The following is a 16,501-nucleotide window of genomic DNA, read 5'->3' on the forward strand; positions in this document are numbered from 1 at the left end:
AATTTCTGGAAACATTTTTCATTGGCACAACTGAGAGTGTGCTCTTGGCATTTCATATGTAAGAAGCCAGAGATGCTGACACACAGTCCCACAACAAAGAATTATCTGGCCTCAAATGTCAATAGTGCCAAGGTTGGAAAACCCTAATCTGGATGGTCGCTGGTCTCAATTAGAGGTTCTCATCCTTGGGTCCATACTGGAATCGCCTAGAGAGCTTTGAAAATTCTGATACCTCATAGATTTTGATTTAACTGGTCTCACTCCTGTTCAGCCACGGTTGAGAACCGCTCCCTTATAGCTTATGAAACTGACAATCTCGAAGAAAAAAGAAAATTTGACTTCTGAGTGCTCAGAGCAGCCCAGTACTGATTGTCACCAGGGTTATGGCTTTTCCTCTAAAACTACTCTTTGACCAATGGTAGAAATGATTTCCAGAACATTTATGTTCATAAAATGAAATAATAGTAAAATGCTGTACAAAAAGTATAATTCTTGTGTAACACTAAAGAAGTTCATGACAGAGTCCAAAAGAGTGGGTGGGAGGCTGAGACAAACCAATGCCAGCTTCTGCAAGGCTTTTCTTTCTTCCTTCCTCCCTCCCTCCCTCCCTCCCTCTCTCTCTCCCTTCCTTCCTTCCTTCCTTCCTTCCTTTCTTTTTTCTTTTCTTTTCTTTTCTTTTCTTTTCTTTTCTTTTCTTTTCTTTTCTTTTCTTTTCTTTTCTTTTCTTTCCTTTTCTTTCCAAGTAGCTTCTGTGCCCAATGTGGAGCTTGAACTCACCACCCTGAGATTAAGAGTCACATGCTCTACTGACAGAACCAGCCAAGCACCCCCCGCCCCGCCCCTCAAGGCATTTTTTTGATGTGTATGAACGTCAACTGGGGATGTCAAATGATATGCCATGGCAGTGTGCGGTTATTCTGCGTGACAGTACAGAATAAGATGCTATGGTATTAACTTTGACTCCTTTTCTCCCGTTATAGACAAATGAATTTATGACGTTTGATGTAGACAAACTGACAAGTGTAAACATCTCTTCTACTGGATTACCCATCACTCCAGTAACTCATAAGTTTGAGCAGGGCCATCGCCATACCCTGCTAGTGTGGGCCCCCAATAACTACCGCGTGGTAAGTAGTTAGACACCTACAGCTGATTCTTTACTATTTGTGATGTTGGAAACAGCCTGTGAATGGTGTGACTTTCTTTTACCCCATGTAGTATAATTATAATTATATAAGATCATCTTCAAGTCTTCCTTCTTCAAGGGTACAAGTCATTTGACTTCCAATAAAAGTTTGAGTGATAGATGGGAAGGATTAATATTAATTAAAATGTTTAAAAAGAACTTTGGGGCATGATATAGTGGGGGGGGGGGGGCGAGTGCATACAAGTCACACAGAATACATATATGCATTCTTAACAACTTTTTGAGATAAAATTTTAAATATATCTTTAATTGTATTGGTTATAAAATTCACACTGAGTAATTCGAAAATTAAAGCAGTCCCTTAAAAATGTAGTAAATATATCAGGTAAAAGCAATAAAAATATACACAAAATATTTCATGACAAAACACAAGTGCTTATAAGCCAATCCACATATAAAGAAACTATGAAGGTATAGTTGAACCAAGTGAAGGAGTTGTGGGTATTCTATAAGGTAAATTTAGGTGACCTTCTATAAAACTGCAATATGGAATTAAGACTTCTTGGTCATGTGTTTTATTAGGGAGTTCTTGAGTGACTCATTCCAAATTCTTGGACAGTAGGGTTCTGTGGAACCTCCAGAAAGCAAGCATCAAAAATTGTGGAGGCTCATGTTAACCTTAAAGAAAACCAAGGCCAAAGGTTGGAGCCCTGCACATATAATCATTATGCCCGTGGCTCCTAGGATATATGTCAACGTCATTCTCCTTCTCAAAGGCTGAAATGGTAATCTGAACTTATTCAAGTGGATAAGATTTGAAAATGCTTTCTTTCTCAGGTAAAGGATGGCCTTAACCAGAAGCCAGAAAAAGGAGAAAATGGCATCAGGTATGTATATTTCTTTAAAACTTAAGTTTTGTCAGCTTCTTATGGAAGTGATGATTCCCATAATAAAATCCAGCTGTAACAAGGAGAGTATGGGAATTTATCCAAAGAATGTAAGGCTGGTTCAATATTCAAAAAAAAAAAAAAATCAAGATAAACTGTCATCTGAATAAAGAAAAAAATCCATATCATCATATCAATGGATGCAGAAAAAGCATTTAATAAACTTCAGTGTCCATTCATGATTTAAAAAAAAAAAAAAAACTTCAACAAACTAGTAGTTGAAGAGAACTTCCTTACTCTGAAAAAGGACATCTAAAAAACCGAAGCTATCGTCACACTTAACGGTGAAAGTCTGAATGCTCTTCCCGTAAGATCATCCGCGCTCTCCACTCCTGTTCAGTATCCTTCTAGACACCAGTGCAATGAGACTAGAAAAAGAAGCATCTTGACTGGAAAGGAAGAAATAAACTATTCCTACTCACAGATGACATAAGTATCTGCACAGAATGTCCCAAAGACTACCAAAAAAGCTCATAGAATCAGTAAGTGAGTTTAGGAATAAGTGTAGAAATGGCACAAAATACAAGGGCAACACAACAAAGCATCACATTTCTATATGCCAGTAATGAATGATTGGAAACTGAAACTCTAAAACTATGCAATAGCTCCAAAAAAAGATAAAATACTAGTTGCAAATCTAATAAAACATGCTGTACAGTTCTATGAATTTTAACACAGGTCTAGATTCATATAAACACCATTACAACCAGAATACAGACCAGTTCCCCAAATCTCCCTCGTGCTGCCGATAGCCAAACCTCTCCTCCACTCCTCGCCCAAGGCAACCACTGATCTGTTCCCACATCTTTATCATTTTTTTGACTATTGCCATATACAAGATTTGAGAACAAAAACTACAAAAGGCTTATGAAAGAAACTAAGAGTGAGTGAAATAAATGGAGAGATATGCTGGATTCATGGATTAGAAGACTTAATATAGGGGTACCAAGGTGGCTCTGTCGATTGAGTGACCGATTCTTGATTTTGGTTCAGGTCATGATCTCAGGGTTGTGGTACTGAGCCCCGCATTGGGCGTTGTGCTGAGGATGGAGCCTGCTTGAGATTCTCTTTCCCTTTCCCTCTGCCCCTCCCTGCTTGTGCACATGTGCACACAAGCCCTCTCTCTAAAATATAAATGAATGAATGAATGAATGAATGAATGAATAAAATAATTTTTTTAAGTTAGAAAAAAGGGGGGCCTGGTTGACTCAGTTGATTGAGTGTCCAACTTCAACTCAGATCATGATCTTTGCAGTTCAGTTGGTTAGTTTGAGCCCTGTGTTGGGCTCTGTGCTGACAGCTTAGAGCCTGGATGGAGCCTGCTTTGGATTCTGTGTCTCCCTCTCTCTCTGTCCCTCCCCCGCTCGCAGTCTCACAAAAATAAGTAAACTTTAAAAGGCTTTTAAAAAAATAAAGTAATAAAAATAAATTTAAGAAATAAAAGTTAAAAGAAAAGAAGACTTAATATAGTGACAATGTCAATTCTTCCCAAACTGGCCCCTCGGTTTAGTGCAATTCCTATCAAAATCATAGCAGTATTTTTCTATGACTTTTTCCACTTTTATTGAGGTATAAAATGACAAATAAAATCATATATATTTAAAGTATTCAACATGATGATTCAATATATGTATACATTGTGAAGTATTTACTACAATCAAATTAACACAATCACCTTAGTTACCTTTTGTGTGTGTGGTAAGAATGCTTAAGATCTAATCAGTGCACTTGAAGTATACAATATGGTGTTACAAATTATAGTCCCCATTTGTACATTAGAACCTCGAAACTTATTCCTCTTGGAACTAAGTTTGTGCTCTTTAACCCAACGTGTCCCTGTTTCCCACCCCCAGTCCCTGGTGACCACCATTCATTCTACTCTCTGCTTCTATGAGTTCAACTTTTTTTTTTTTTTTTTTTTTAGATTCCATATATATGTGATGCAATGCAGTATTTGTCTTTTTCTGTCTGGCTTGTTTCACTTGGCATGATGTTTCTAGGTTCATCCATGTTGTCACAATGGCAGGAGTGCCTTCTTTTTAATGGCTGAATAATGTTTCATTTTAATATATACATATAGATATATAGACATAGGTAAATTAGAGTTCATCCAAACTAAAACCCTTTGTTCTGTAAATCTCACTGTGAAGAGAATGAAAAGGTAAGCTACATTCTGGTGTAAAATATTTACAAATCATATATCTAAGTATTTGTATCCAGAATATATAAAGTACTCTCTAAACTCAATAATAAGAAAATAACCCAGTTAAAAAACAGCAAAAGATTTTGACATTACAACAGAGAAGATATATCCATTGCAAATAAACATGTGAAAAGATGTTCAACATCATTGGCCATTAAAAAAATTAAAATTAAAACCACAGTGAGTTGCATGACATACCTATTAGACGGCTCTAATAATTTTTTTTTTAACTGATAATACCAAATGCTGGTGAGGAGACAGAGTAACCATGCTTTGTTGAAAAACAGTGAGGGAGTTTCTTATAAAGTCAAATGTATACTTACCATACAACCCAGCCATCCATTCTCAGATATTTATCCTAAAGAAATGCAAACTTGGGGCACGAGGGTGGCTCAGTCAGTTGAGCATCTGACTCTTGATTTTGGTTTAGGTCATGATCCCAGGTTCATGGGATTGAGCCCTCCATCAGGCTCTGAGCAGAGCATGGTGCCTGCTTAAGATTCTCTCTCCCTCTCTCTCTCTCTCTCTCTCTCTCTCTCTCTCTCTTTTTCTCTTTCTCTCTCTCTCCCCCTCCCTCTGCCCCTCTTCTGCTTGTGCTCTTGTGCTCTTTCTCTCTCTCAAATTAAAAATAATTTAAATTTAAAAAATATTTTAATTAAAAATATATGCAAACTTATGTGTTCACATAAAAACTTATACACAAATGTTCATAGAACCTCTAATCATAATCACCAAAGACTGGAAGTCACCCAAATGACCTTCAGTGGGTAATGGATAAACAGACAATAGACTATAGTACATCCACATAAAAGAATATTACTCAAAAAAGGAACAAACTATTGACATACACAATAATATAAATGAATGTCAAATGCATCATGCCATGAAAGAAGCCGATCTCAAAAAAGTTAGATGCGGGGGCGCCTGGGTGGCGCAGTCGGTTAAGCGTCCGACTTCAGCCAGGTCACGATCTCGCGGTCCGTGAGTTCGAGCCCCGCGTCGGGCTCTGGGCTGATGGCTCGGAGCCTGGAGCCTGTTTCCGATTCTGTGTCTCCCTCTCTCTCTGACCCTTCCCCGTTCATGCTCTGTCTCTCTCTGTCCCAAAAAATAAATAAAAAACGTTGAAAAAAAAAAAAAAAAAAGTTAGATGCGTACCATATAATTCCATTCACATGGCATTCTGGCAATGGTCAAAACAATTATAAGGATGTGGGAACAGATCAGTGGTTGGGAGTGGAGGAGAGGTTTGGCTATGGGCAGCGCGAGGGAGATTTGGGGAACTGGTCTGTATTCTGGTTGTAGTGGTATTTATATGAATCTAGACATGTGTTAAAATTCATAGAACTGGGGGCGCCTGGGTGGCTCAGTCGGTTAAGCGTCCGACTTCGGCTTAGGTCATGATCTCATGGTCCATGAGTTCGAGCCCTGCGTCGGGCTCTGTGCTGACAGCTCAGAGCCTGGACCCCGTTTCAGATTCTGTGTCTCCCTCTCTCTCTGCCCCTCCCCTGTTCATGCTCTGTCTCTGTCTCAAAAATAAATAAACATTAAAAAAAAATTCATAGAACTGTACACCAAAAAGCCAACTTTCTGTAAATACGCTTTTTAAGTAAGATGGAAAAATAAGAATAAGTTGGGGGAGAAATGAGAGTAGGTCTCCTATTTGGCTGAACTCCTACCACCGATCCCTGTTTCCTTGTGGCCACACATTAACAATTTTGGATTTTTGTTTTTACCAGTTACCACTAAAACATGAACTAATGGAGGGGAAAGGTAATATGATTAGGATGATGACTATTAATTATCTAATAGAAATGGTAAAGAAATGGAATTAACTTTTCATGTCTCCTTACCTCTGGTTTATTTCACATCGTTAGTATTTATAATATTTATCATTGCGTGTATTCCATGTGCTAGGTCAATTCTAAAAATAGATTAATATACAGGGTTTCCAGGTTGACTATATAAATATTAGCCACAATGTAATAGAAGTCTGAAAGAGAAGGAAACACAACTTTATATCCTTGAAAATATATCCTCGGGGCGCCTGGGTGGCTCAGTCGGTTGGGCGACCGACTTTGGCTCAGGTCATGATCTCGAGGTCCGTGAGTTTAAGCCCCGCATCGGGCTCTGTGCTGACAGCTCAGAGCCTAGAGCCTGTTTCAGACTCTGTGTCTTCCTCTCTCTCTGACCTTCCCGCATTCATGCTCTGTCTCTCTCTGTCTCTAAAATGAATAAACGTTAAAAAAAAAAAAAAAGAAAATATATCTCAAATGGAAACGTTCTGAATGTCAAGATTAATTGGAATATTCTGTTATATACCTTGAATTGTTCGGTGGTACTACATCTTGATTGTTTTAATTTTAATTCTTTTTTTTAATGTTTATTTTTGAGAGAGAGAGAGAGAGAGAGAGCGAGCGTGCCAGCAGGGAAGGGGCAGAGAGGGAGGGGGACAGAGGATCCGAAGCAGGCTCTGTGCTGACAGCAGAGAGCCTGATGTGGGGCTCGAACTCACAAACTGTGAGATCGTGACCGGAGCTGAAGTCAGACACTCAACTGACTGAGACACCCAGGTGCCCCTGACTGCTTTAATTTTAAACTAAGGTTTTCTTGCACAACCTTTGTTTTTTCCTGTAACTCACTTGGCCTCTTGTTGACAAAAGGATAAACCTTTATCTCCAGGGATTGGATCAAGGGAAGTCACTTTCCTCTTTGAGAACCAACTCTCGAGCACGCTCTTTAATCTAACTGGGGCATTTGCTCTGTAGTCCTGAGATGCCGCTGTCCTCCTAGAATTGTCTGTTTGCCCAGGTTAGCGCCTTTCTCTCTTGAACTCCATATCATCTTTCTTGGACACCTTTCTTGTTTTGCTAAGACCGTGCTCAAATATCTGACCAAGAAAAGCTGTGAGGTAAATTGCGAGTCCCTGCTTGCCTGGGAGTGCTTTTCTGTTCTCACACTTGGTCACAGGTTAGCCGCCATTGTCTTCCCAGAACTCTAGAATCTTATCTCTGTTGGCATCTAGCACTTAATTGTACTCACGATAGATAGACAGACAGACAGACAGCGTCTGCCACTCTCTGTAGTTGATTTAATTTCGTTTCACCAAGCCGTATCTTCTTTCTCCTTGGTGTGCTCAGGTTTCTCTGCAGTGTAACTGCATGTGGGTAGTAGCCAGCCCTAGGCCCTTTCGATCTTTGGCTCTTCCTCTCTTTCTTTGTTCTCTTCTGTATGAGTTTGCTAAGGCTGCCATAACAAAGTACCACAGGCTGGAAGGCTTAAACAACAGAAAATTATTTCCTCATAGTTCTGGAGGCTAGAAGTCCAATATCAAAGCATTGGCAGGGCTGGTTTTCTCTGAGGCCTCTCTCCTTGGCTTAGAGATGGCCATCTTCTCTCTGTGTCTTCATATGGTCTTTCTTCTGTGGGTCTGTATCCTAATTGCCTCTTCTTAAAAGGACACCAGTGATCTTGGATTAAGGCCCACCCTAATGACCTCATTTTACCTCTTGAAAGACCCAGTCTCCAAATACGGTCACATTCTGAGGTACTGAGGGTTAGGACCTCAACATGTGAATTGGAGAGAGGGGGCCGGGAGACATAGTTAAGTCCATGACATCTTCTTTTGTGTCTTCTAGATCGTTCCTCCATCCCTCACGCTTGCACATACACACAACTGTCCTAGCAGACCCGGAAGGAAATCTTCTGATGATGGTCACTTGGCCCTTTCCTGATCTTCATATTTCGTCTGAGCTGGAAGTGCCTCTGGTATTTCCTTTGTGCCTCAGAATCATCATTTTCATTTCTTCAAAAATGTCTCCTAACTTTGGAAACTTTGAACAGTTTAAATCGTGGTGTCCTTTCTCATTCTGGTGCTATGCTAAAGCTTCATTCTTTTTCTCTTTCTTTAAATTGTCTTTATGGAGATACATAAAACCAGCAACATTTTACCCCACCAACCCACCCAGGGTGGTAAAAAGAGAAGCCAGGAACTTGTTTTCTTTTCACTGGCAACATTAAATCCTTAGTGGATCAAAGGATTTGCTATTTCAGCATTGTCTAGGAGACAACCCATTAAAAAGGGAAGTTCTGAAAAACTAATGTCAGAAACTGATAAATAGGACAACTCCAAGAATTTCGGGAGGTCAGATTTCTGAGTAATGCATGAATTAAAGAAAGAATACACCGAAAGAATACATAATTAAAATGGAATCCTTTTAATTATGTGGTATCGGTAAGTTAGTTGCAATACATACCTGGACTACCTTAAAAGAGTTCTTTACATGAAGTAATGATACTTTGGTCAAAAGTTGGTTGAGAATTTGATATGGATCTTTCTCATGAATTTTTTAGCATTACATATTGCTATATATGTACATATTTACAAGTAATGTTTTTGAGTCTTTTTTTTTTTTTTTTTAATTTTTTTTTTTTTTTCTCAACGTTTTTTTTTTTATTTTTGGGACAGAGAGAGACAGAGCATGAACAGGGGAGGGGCAGAGAGAGAGGGAGACACAGAATCGGAAACAGGCTCCAGGCTCCGAGCCATCAGCCCAGAGCCTGACGCGGGGCTCGAACTCACGGACCGCGAGATCGTGACCTGGCTGAAGTCGGACGCTTAACCGACTACGCCACCCAGGCGCCCCAAGTCTTTTTAAACTTAATATGTTATTTTCCTGCTTATGTTCTGTAATATTATAAAATAGTATTTTGATATTAACCATATGGCTATATGTATCCCTTATCTCCACTCACTTAAACCACTATATAAAATTCCACCGCGTAATTTATTTGCCCATTCTCTTCTTCAAGGAAATTTAGGTTACTGCCATTTTTCCAAACAGCCATAATTCACATTCATACATGTATTTTTGTCCACATGTGCAAAGTTTCCCTAGAGAGGTAGGCTTCAAAACTTTTATCACATCCAATAAAAGTATTTTGAACATATACCCAAAATGTATGAATATGGTATCTGTTATTAAGTATATACATAAATTATTATACCAAATTAATAAATAATTTTAAAATATATTAAAAGAACGAGCAAAGTAAAAAACCCAATATTTTACAAGTATTTTTATTTACTGGTGGTACAAAAATTGGAAGTAAATCTTTGTGACCTTGGGTTAGACAGTGATTTCCTGGATATGAAGTCAGAAGGACAAGCAACAAAAGAAAAAAATAGTAACTTGGGCTTCATCATATGGAAAGCTTTTTTACTACCAACGAAATCATCAAGAAAGTAAAACACCCATAGAATGAGAGAAAATATTTGCAATTCATATATTTGGTGAGAGATTCTGAATGTATAAAGAATTCTTATAGGTCAAGAGTAAAAACACAAAAAACCCAATTTTTAAATGGGACTCTTTTTTTAAATATATAATTTATTGTCAAGTTAGCTAACACACAATGTATACAGTGTGCTCTTGTTTGGGGGCATAGATCCCGGTGATTCGTCACTTACATAGAACACCCAGTGCTCATCCCAACAAGCGCCCTCCTCAATGCCCATTACCCATTTCCCCTCTCCCCTGCCCTAAATGGGACATTTTTAGAGGGATGTTTCTCCAAAGAAAATATACAAACAGCCTAAAAACAGAGGAGGAGATGCTCAGCATCATTAATTATGAGGGCAATGCAAACCAAAACCACAGAGATACCATTTCACACTCACTAGGCTCTAGCCAAAAACAAAAACAAAAGCAACAAAAAAGACAATCACAAGTGTTGGTGAGGATGTGGACAAGTCGGAATCCTTCAGCAGTGCTGGTGGAAATGTAAAATGACAACATGATGCAGACACTTTGAAAAACTGTTCCTCAAAATGTCAAACAGAGAGTGACCATATGACCCAGCCATTTCACTCCTAGGTGTCTACCTAGGACCTAGGGTCCTGCTGACCGGTGTCACATTCTGTGTTCTATGTTAAGCACCTGTCAAACTACATCAAATCCAATGCCCAGGGACTTCAGCTTAATTCAGAGAAATGTTCTCCCAGTACCTAGAATTTGACCGACATTACTTGTTGCCACAAAGCTGATGAAATTCGGCCATATGTTTTAGGAATGTACAGGTTAAATTGTTCTCTACAGTACTTAGGTATACAATCTCATTACTTCCCATTCTTTAAATTGGATAACCTGCTGAAAGCTTTCACTCACCTATCTGGTAGGAAAAATCGGCTGGTCTTATTTGGGGCAGCACCCTCCTCTCCTGTGTAGGACAAGAGCATCAGTGTCTTTCTGCAGCCCGGAACATTTAAGGATGGGATCTAATCATCTGTCTACACTGTCACCATCTATATGGTCCTTTGAAGGCAAACAACTCAACTGGCTCCGTGTGTAGCTTAGGCATAGGGGACTTTGCAGAACCCGGAAGCCTTGGAACCTAGCAGCAAGTCCTGTGGGTGCTGCCCTCCTATCTGTTTTCTAGTGGGGTGCCAGTCACCATCACTCGAGGACCTGCAGACCTGAAGGGAGCTCCCCCAAAACTGTCTCTAGTTGCTGAACTGGCCCACTTCTTCCTCTCCACTCCCTGGAGCCTGTCCCTGCTCAGGCTCTAAGAGGTAAAGGACAGGAAATGGCCTTCCATCCCCACCCCCCAAAAAGAAGCCCCCGATGGAGACTGTCTGTTAGGGTACCAGGCAACTTCTGCTTTTCACGCTGACCGGTATTTGATGCTTCTTCATGGACCATTTACATGGGCTTCACTGCTTTAGCTCTAAAGCTTCTGAGCAAGGAACATAGAGACACGCTGCCTTCTTGAAGGGGGTGCTCGGCACCTATTTCAATCCATACTAATATCCTAACATACCATTAAAATAGTTCCCAGTGGGGCACCCGGCGGACTCAGTCCATTAAGCGTCCGACTCTTGATTTCAGCTCAGGTCATGATCTCACAGTTGTAACATCAAGCCCCAAGTTGGGGCTGGTTGGGATGCTCTCTCTCCCTCTCTCTCTGCCCCTCCCCCACTCATCATTCCCCCTCCCCAAAATAAATAAATAAACTTAAGAAAAGAAATGGTACCTAGTTATAAAGTACTTAGAACAGCTGTGGGGAGAGAACTGTGGTAAATTCTTTGGGGTGTGTTTTCATGAGCAGGTGAACAAGGACCAACCTAGGGTCGCTTCTTTCTGCCTTTATAGTCTAGAAATCTGTAAACATCTTAAACTCCTTCCAAAAGAGAGCATAGCCCAAGTTCAGGTGCACAAACTATGACCTAAAGCCAAGTATCCCATAGTCCAGTCACAAGACAGATGGTTTTCTGTTTCAGATTTATAAATAGTTTCGATGACAGCTTCAACATCACAATGGATGGAAAAGTGTATGTGAACGTCACCAGTCACAATGCCAGCGAATATCAGTTTTTTCCTTTGGGCGTGTAAGTACCGGTCACTGTGCTCTAAAGTTCAAGGGTTTCGAGTCTTCTTCTTTAAACAACACATCGAAGCTGTTAAAACCAGGAATGTTTACCTATGTTACTCTTTCTCTTTGTAGAAAAAGCTTTACGCTAAGCCCAACACAACAGACTCCACCACAGTGTAAGAATGATTTCCAATCATCCAACCTGGAATTCGGTAGTGCCTATACCTATGTAATCAGAAGGAAGGTCAGTAACTCATTCTGTTGTTATCAGAACTTCTACGCAAACACTTAGGTCATGCTAATGGTTTAACTGGGGTAATATTAGTGTCTGTATTTTAAATGGGCTTAGAATTCATTCAGTTCTAAAAAAAAAAAAAAAAGAATTCATTCAGTTCTCCACTGATCCTTTAACTTAGCATTGACTTAAGTTCACTGTCCTTTTTAGAGTAAAAATAAACAGACCAATTAACTCTAAAAGTTCATGCTGGCTAGTATTTGCTGCTGCTTCATAATCTATTTACATGGACTTACGAACTTTTAGTCCAAAGAGATGGCAACATTTTAAACAAACCCGACTTCCAATGTGCTCTCTGATTTAAGAGAAAAACACCGGTGAACAGATTTTCAAATCTCACCAAGGCCGTTTCATCATGAGCATAAAATGCACTGTTGCATATTTACGTTTAAAATGTGTACTTCCTTGACAAATCATATGACATGATCCTAGAAGTCCAGACTCCATTTGCCTGTTTGAACAATTTTTATTTTAGAAGCAATCTCCATTTTAATTTCTTCTCACTTTTTGCCTTACTGGTTTAGAGTGACGGCTGTGCTGAATTGCACATGTTTGAAGATATTGCACCCAACACAGTTAACATGGCTCTACAGATCCCACAGTATTTCCTGATCACCTGCGGTGAAGTGGTTTTCTCTGTCACGGGATTGGAGTTCTCATATTCTCAGGTCTCTTGGTCACTGTTTCTACCACCCCTCCCCCAGGCTCCTGCCTTCAAAAAATGCTGCTGGGACTTAATTTAAATAAGCTCTCCGTTCATAGTTCAGAAAATGCGAGAAAGCATCATGGTAAATTCCACCAAACAAGGCTTTTGAGATGACCAAGTCGTCGAATAGTATTATGACTCTGTTTAGCTTCTTGGGGGTATATATCATATGATGCTGAATTCCCATATCATATACTAGAGATTTAGAGTCCTACGTGGGAAGAACTGTATTAATGACCGTGACCAGGGTCATGATAGGCAGCGAATTCTATACTCTGAAACAACTAAGATGTCAGCTGTTCCTACTGGCGTTCACTTCCAGGTCCGTGTCTTTGAGATCATTAAGGCTCAGTTGAGATCTCTTCATAACCACCAGTAAACACACTGATTAAGGCCTAGCTTTTATTTATTTATTTTTTTAGTGTTTATTTATTTATGAGACAGAGAGAGACAGAGTGTGAGCAGGGGAGGGGCAGAGAGAGAGAGGGAGATACAGAATCTGAAGCAGGCTCCCGGCTCTGAGCTGTCAGTACAGAGCCCGACACAGGGCCCAAATTCACAGGACTACAAGATCATGACCTGAGCCAAAGTTGGATGCCTGACCGAATGAGCTCCCCAGGCACCCCAATGTGCATTTTTAAAAATATTTATTTACTTTTTAGAGGGGGAAGGGGCAAAGGGAGAGGGAAACGGAATCCCAAGTAGGCTCTGTGCTGTCCACGCAGGGCCCCACATGGGGCTCGATCCCACGAACCGTGGGATCATGACCTGAGCTGAAACCAAGAGCTGGACGCTCAACTGACTGAGCCACCCAGGCGCCCCCTCAGTGTGCATTTTTAGGGTGAACTGCCTAATTAAAGAATCAGTAAGTTGTGTTCTCCAGCTCTGTGATTGCAGCTTAGATCGAGATTCACTTTGTTTTGTTTCCTCAGGCCCCCTCCAACATGAAGTCGGTGCTTCAGGCGGGATGGCTGTTGACAGTGGCTGTCGGCAACATCATTGTGCTTATTGTAGCAGGAGCAGGCCAGTTCAGCGAACAGGTACAGAGTGAACAAAGAGATCGTACCAGCCTCTGTCTTATGTGTCACTGGTCGTCATGATGACTCTAATGATTGGGTAGTGATTGGATAAAACCATCCAGAGAGGGTGATGAACAAACAGTCTTTGGGCCAAGCGTGTGCTGATTCTCCATATTTACCCTTGGTGTTGCACAGTTGGAAAGTGACAACCAAAATAACTAGGTTGGGTTAACATACCTACATCCTAGTGTGATTTACTGCCAAAGGAAAGATCTTTCCTAGCTTCTGTGAATGCAGCTTAATGGCCCCAAGCCACACATATTTTCCAGAAAGCTTCATAATATCTAAAGATGGAGCCATTCTAAAGGCAATTGTAATTTTTCCAGCTAACATAAAACGAGGGCTTTTCTGATACTGAAACCGTTCCCTTCCACACTTCAGCATGTGTACCTCATAAGGGGGTCGTCCCTTACCCTGTTTCTTTACTTCTCTCTCTGGTCCCATCGGAGCATACGCTAATGCTGTGTGCTCATAACCTCAAGATCCTGCCGAAAGATAACGTGGGGGTCTTAGAATAATTCAGCACATTATTTTTCCCTCAAGGGTACTGTGTGGTGTTCTCTGGGCCCCCATCCTTCTAGGGGCCAGCTATGTCCCTTAACGCGGGTTTTTTCAGAAATTTTCTCTCATCTCCCCAAACTCTTGATTTTTGCACTCCAGCTGCTGCTAAAAAAATGTTATCTTTATACCTGGGCACTCAAGCAAAGAGGGCCATTCGGTATCTATGGTAATAGCTGCCAATTGTCCATAACGATTTAATCACAAAGCACCTCTTACCTAGACATAGCAAGAAAATGTGCTCCCGATGTGTACGTTACCATAACCTGTATCGTTTCTGTTGTTTTTTTTTTCTTGCTCCAACTCCAATCCCTTTAAAGTGGGCTGAGTACATTCTGTTTGCGGCCTTACTTCTGGTTGTCTGTGTGATATTTGCCATCATGGCCCGTTTCTATACTTACATCAATCCAGCGGAGATCGAGGCTCAGTTTGATGATGATGACAAGAAAAAGAGCCTGGAAAATATCTATTCCACGGTGACTCCCGTCTCACAGACGCAGATGTAAATGTCAGGAAGCAAGTGGAGGATGGACTGGGTCCGGAACATGCCCTGGCTTCTGTCCCCTGGTGGCAGGACACTCTGATGGGGAAGACTTCAGAATTGCGAACCAAGAAAGCTCTTTTCTAAAAGCTGCCAGCGGTGAACCTAAAAGTCTGGAAGAAGTCTTTTTTTTTTTTTTTTAAAGAAAAGTCATATTTAAAGCATGCACACATACACACATACATACACTTCTACAACCATGAGTCTATATCCTGCCTTTAACTCCTTTTCTACCACATGAATGAAGTTATTTTGGACTAAACTTTTTGAAAGGGTGGCAAAGTTCCATATTGTTTGCATTCCAGCACTCTTTGAAAACACTGTTCGATGCGGCAGGAACCAATGTGAAAAAGTGAATTTACAGGCTTTAGAATGGTATATAATAAGCACCGGCTAGTATTAACTGATAACTTTACCTTTTGTTTTTTGTTTTGTTTTTTCCATTCCCTACCTCTTTAAATTTTGTGTGACTCAAAAGACCACTCAGGTAAAGGCCAGTAATGACTTTTGGAGTTTCAGGAATGTATGAAATACCTTCCTGTTCTTAAGAGTAAGTGTCTGTGTGTTCTGGGGGTAGGATAAGAAATCCTTAACATGGGTCCTGATTCTAAAAGTCATGTACACTCAATAAAGTGTCATCAGAGGTTGATAAAAGTATGAACAAAAGCAATGCCCACGTACAATAAATTCCAGGAACATGAAATATGAGGTTTATTTCTTCCCAGTCCTATTTTCCCCAGGGATATAGAGGTTTCTACGTGCATATTTATGCACCATCTTGTTTTTCTTGATACTCATAAGCATTTTTCTGCTGGAACAAAAATTCTTGTAGAGCGTTATAAAGACTTCGTGCTTGATTCATCCTGTAAGTATTTATCTCAGGTTATCAGACCCAGAAAATTCTGCTTTGTCACTCCTACAAAAACAAACTTGTGTACAGCTCTGAATGTTGGAACTTGCCCCTGTAATCGATTAGGAGGAAGGGCCTGGGCCAGGCTTCCAAGATGCTTGGTGCACAAGCTCATCATTGCACGACGGACACTGAAGGAAGGGGAGGCTCAAAAACCCAGAGTGAGAAATAATGTGACTCTCAAACCTTGCTGAAGACCCTTAGGATCAAGTCCTCATTCTTTAATTGAGGCCCACGAGGCTTTTTCTTCTCATGACACATCTCCTTTCTCTCTGATCACTCCAATCCAACCAACAATGACCCTCTTCTGGAAAGCGTCAAGTTCTCATTTCCAGGTCAGAAGAAAACTCGGGTCCTGAGACACATATTCTCTAAACACCCTTTCCCCACCCCCGGCTGAATCCTCTTGATTTTCAGGATTCAGGCCACTTCCCCCAGGAGTTTTCCCATCCCCAGCCCGGCCATCCACCCACTGCACTCACACCGTTCGCCCTGTCCAACTCTGCCTAGGCTGAAAGCTCTTGTGTGTGTCTCATTCTCCATTCATTCTCTGCAACATAGTGGGCCTCAACGTGCTCCCCTCAGGCTGGGAGGGGTATGCTGGTAGAGGCGGGGAACTGAATGTTCAACAGTGAGGGGAATGAGCCTAATGAACGAAGTCTGGCATGAAAGAGTAGCTATGAGGAACTACTAATTTTGCCTCCCTGATCATTCTGCCCTTTGACTCACATGTGGTGCCTTTGATAG

General features: G+C 40.7%; 1 protein-coding gene across 1 annotated transcript in view; it reads left to right on the forward strand.

The window, feature by feature from the left end:
- SLC15A1 (solute carrier family 15 member 1) overlaps positions 1 to 15,547 on the forward strand; it is a 59,381-nt gene extending 43,834 nt beyond the window's left edge. The window contains exons 17-23 of the mRNA XM_078432343.2: positions 981 to 1,127; positions 1,985 to 2,034; positions 11,574 to 11,681; positions 11,798 to 11,909; positions 12,485 to 12,628; positions 13,599 to 13,706; positions 14,624 to 15,547. Coding sequence (XP_078288469.1) covers positions 981 to 1,127; positions 1,985 to 2,034; positions 11,574 to 11,681; positions 11,798 to 11,909; positions 12,485 to 12,628; positions 13,599 to 13,706; positions 14,624 to 14,809 — 855 coding nt within the window. The 3' untranslated portion in view covers positions 14,810 to 15,547. The remainder of the gene's footprint in view (positions 1 to 980; positions 1,128 to 1,984; positions 2,035 to 11,573; positions 11,682 to 11,797; positions 11,910 to 12,484; positions 12,629 to 13,598; positions 13,707 to 14,623) is intronic.
- The last annotated feature ends 954 nt before the right edge of the window (positions 15,548 to 16,501 follow it).

This window comes from Panthera onca, chromosome A1, assembly GCF_046562875.1.
Source record: "Panthera onca isolate mPanOnc1 chromosome A1, mPanOnc1 haplotype 2, whole genome shotgun sequence".
Taxonomy (NCBI): Eukaryota; Metazoa; Chordata; class Mammalia; order Carnivora; family Felidae; genus Panthera; species Panthera onca.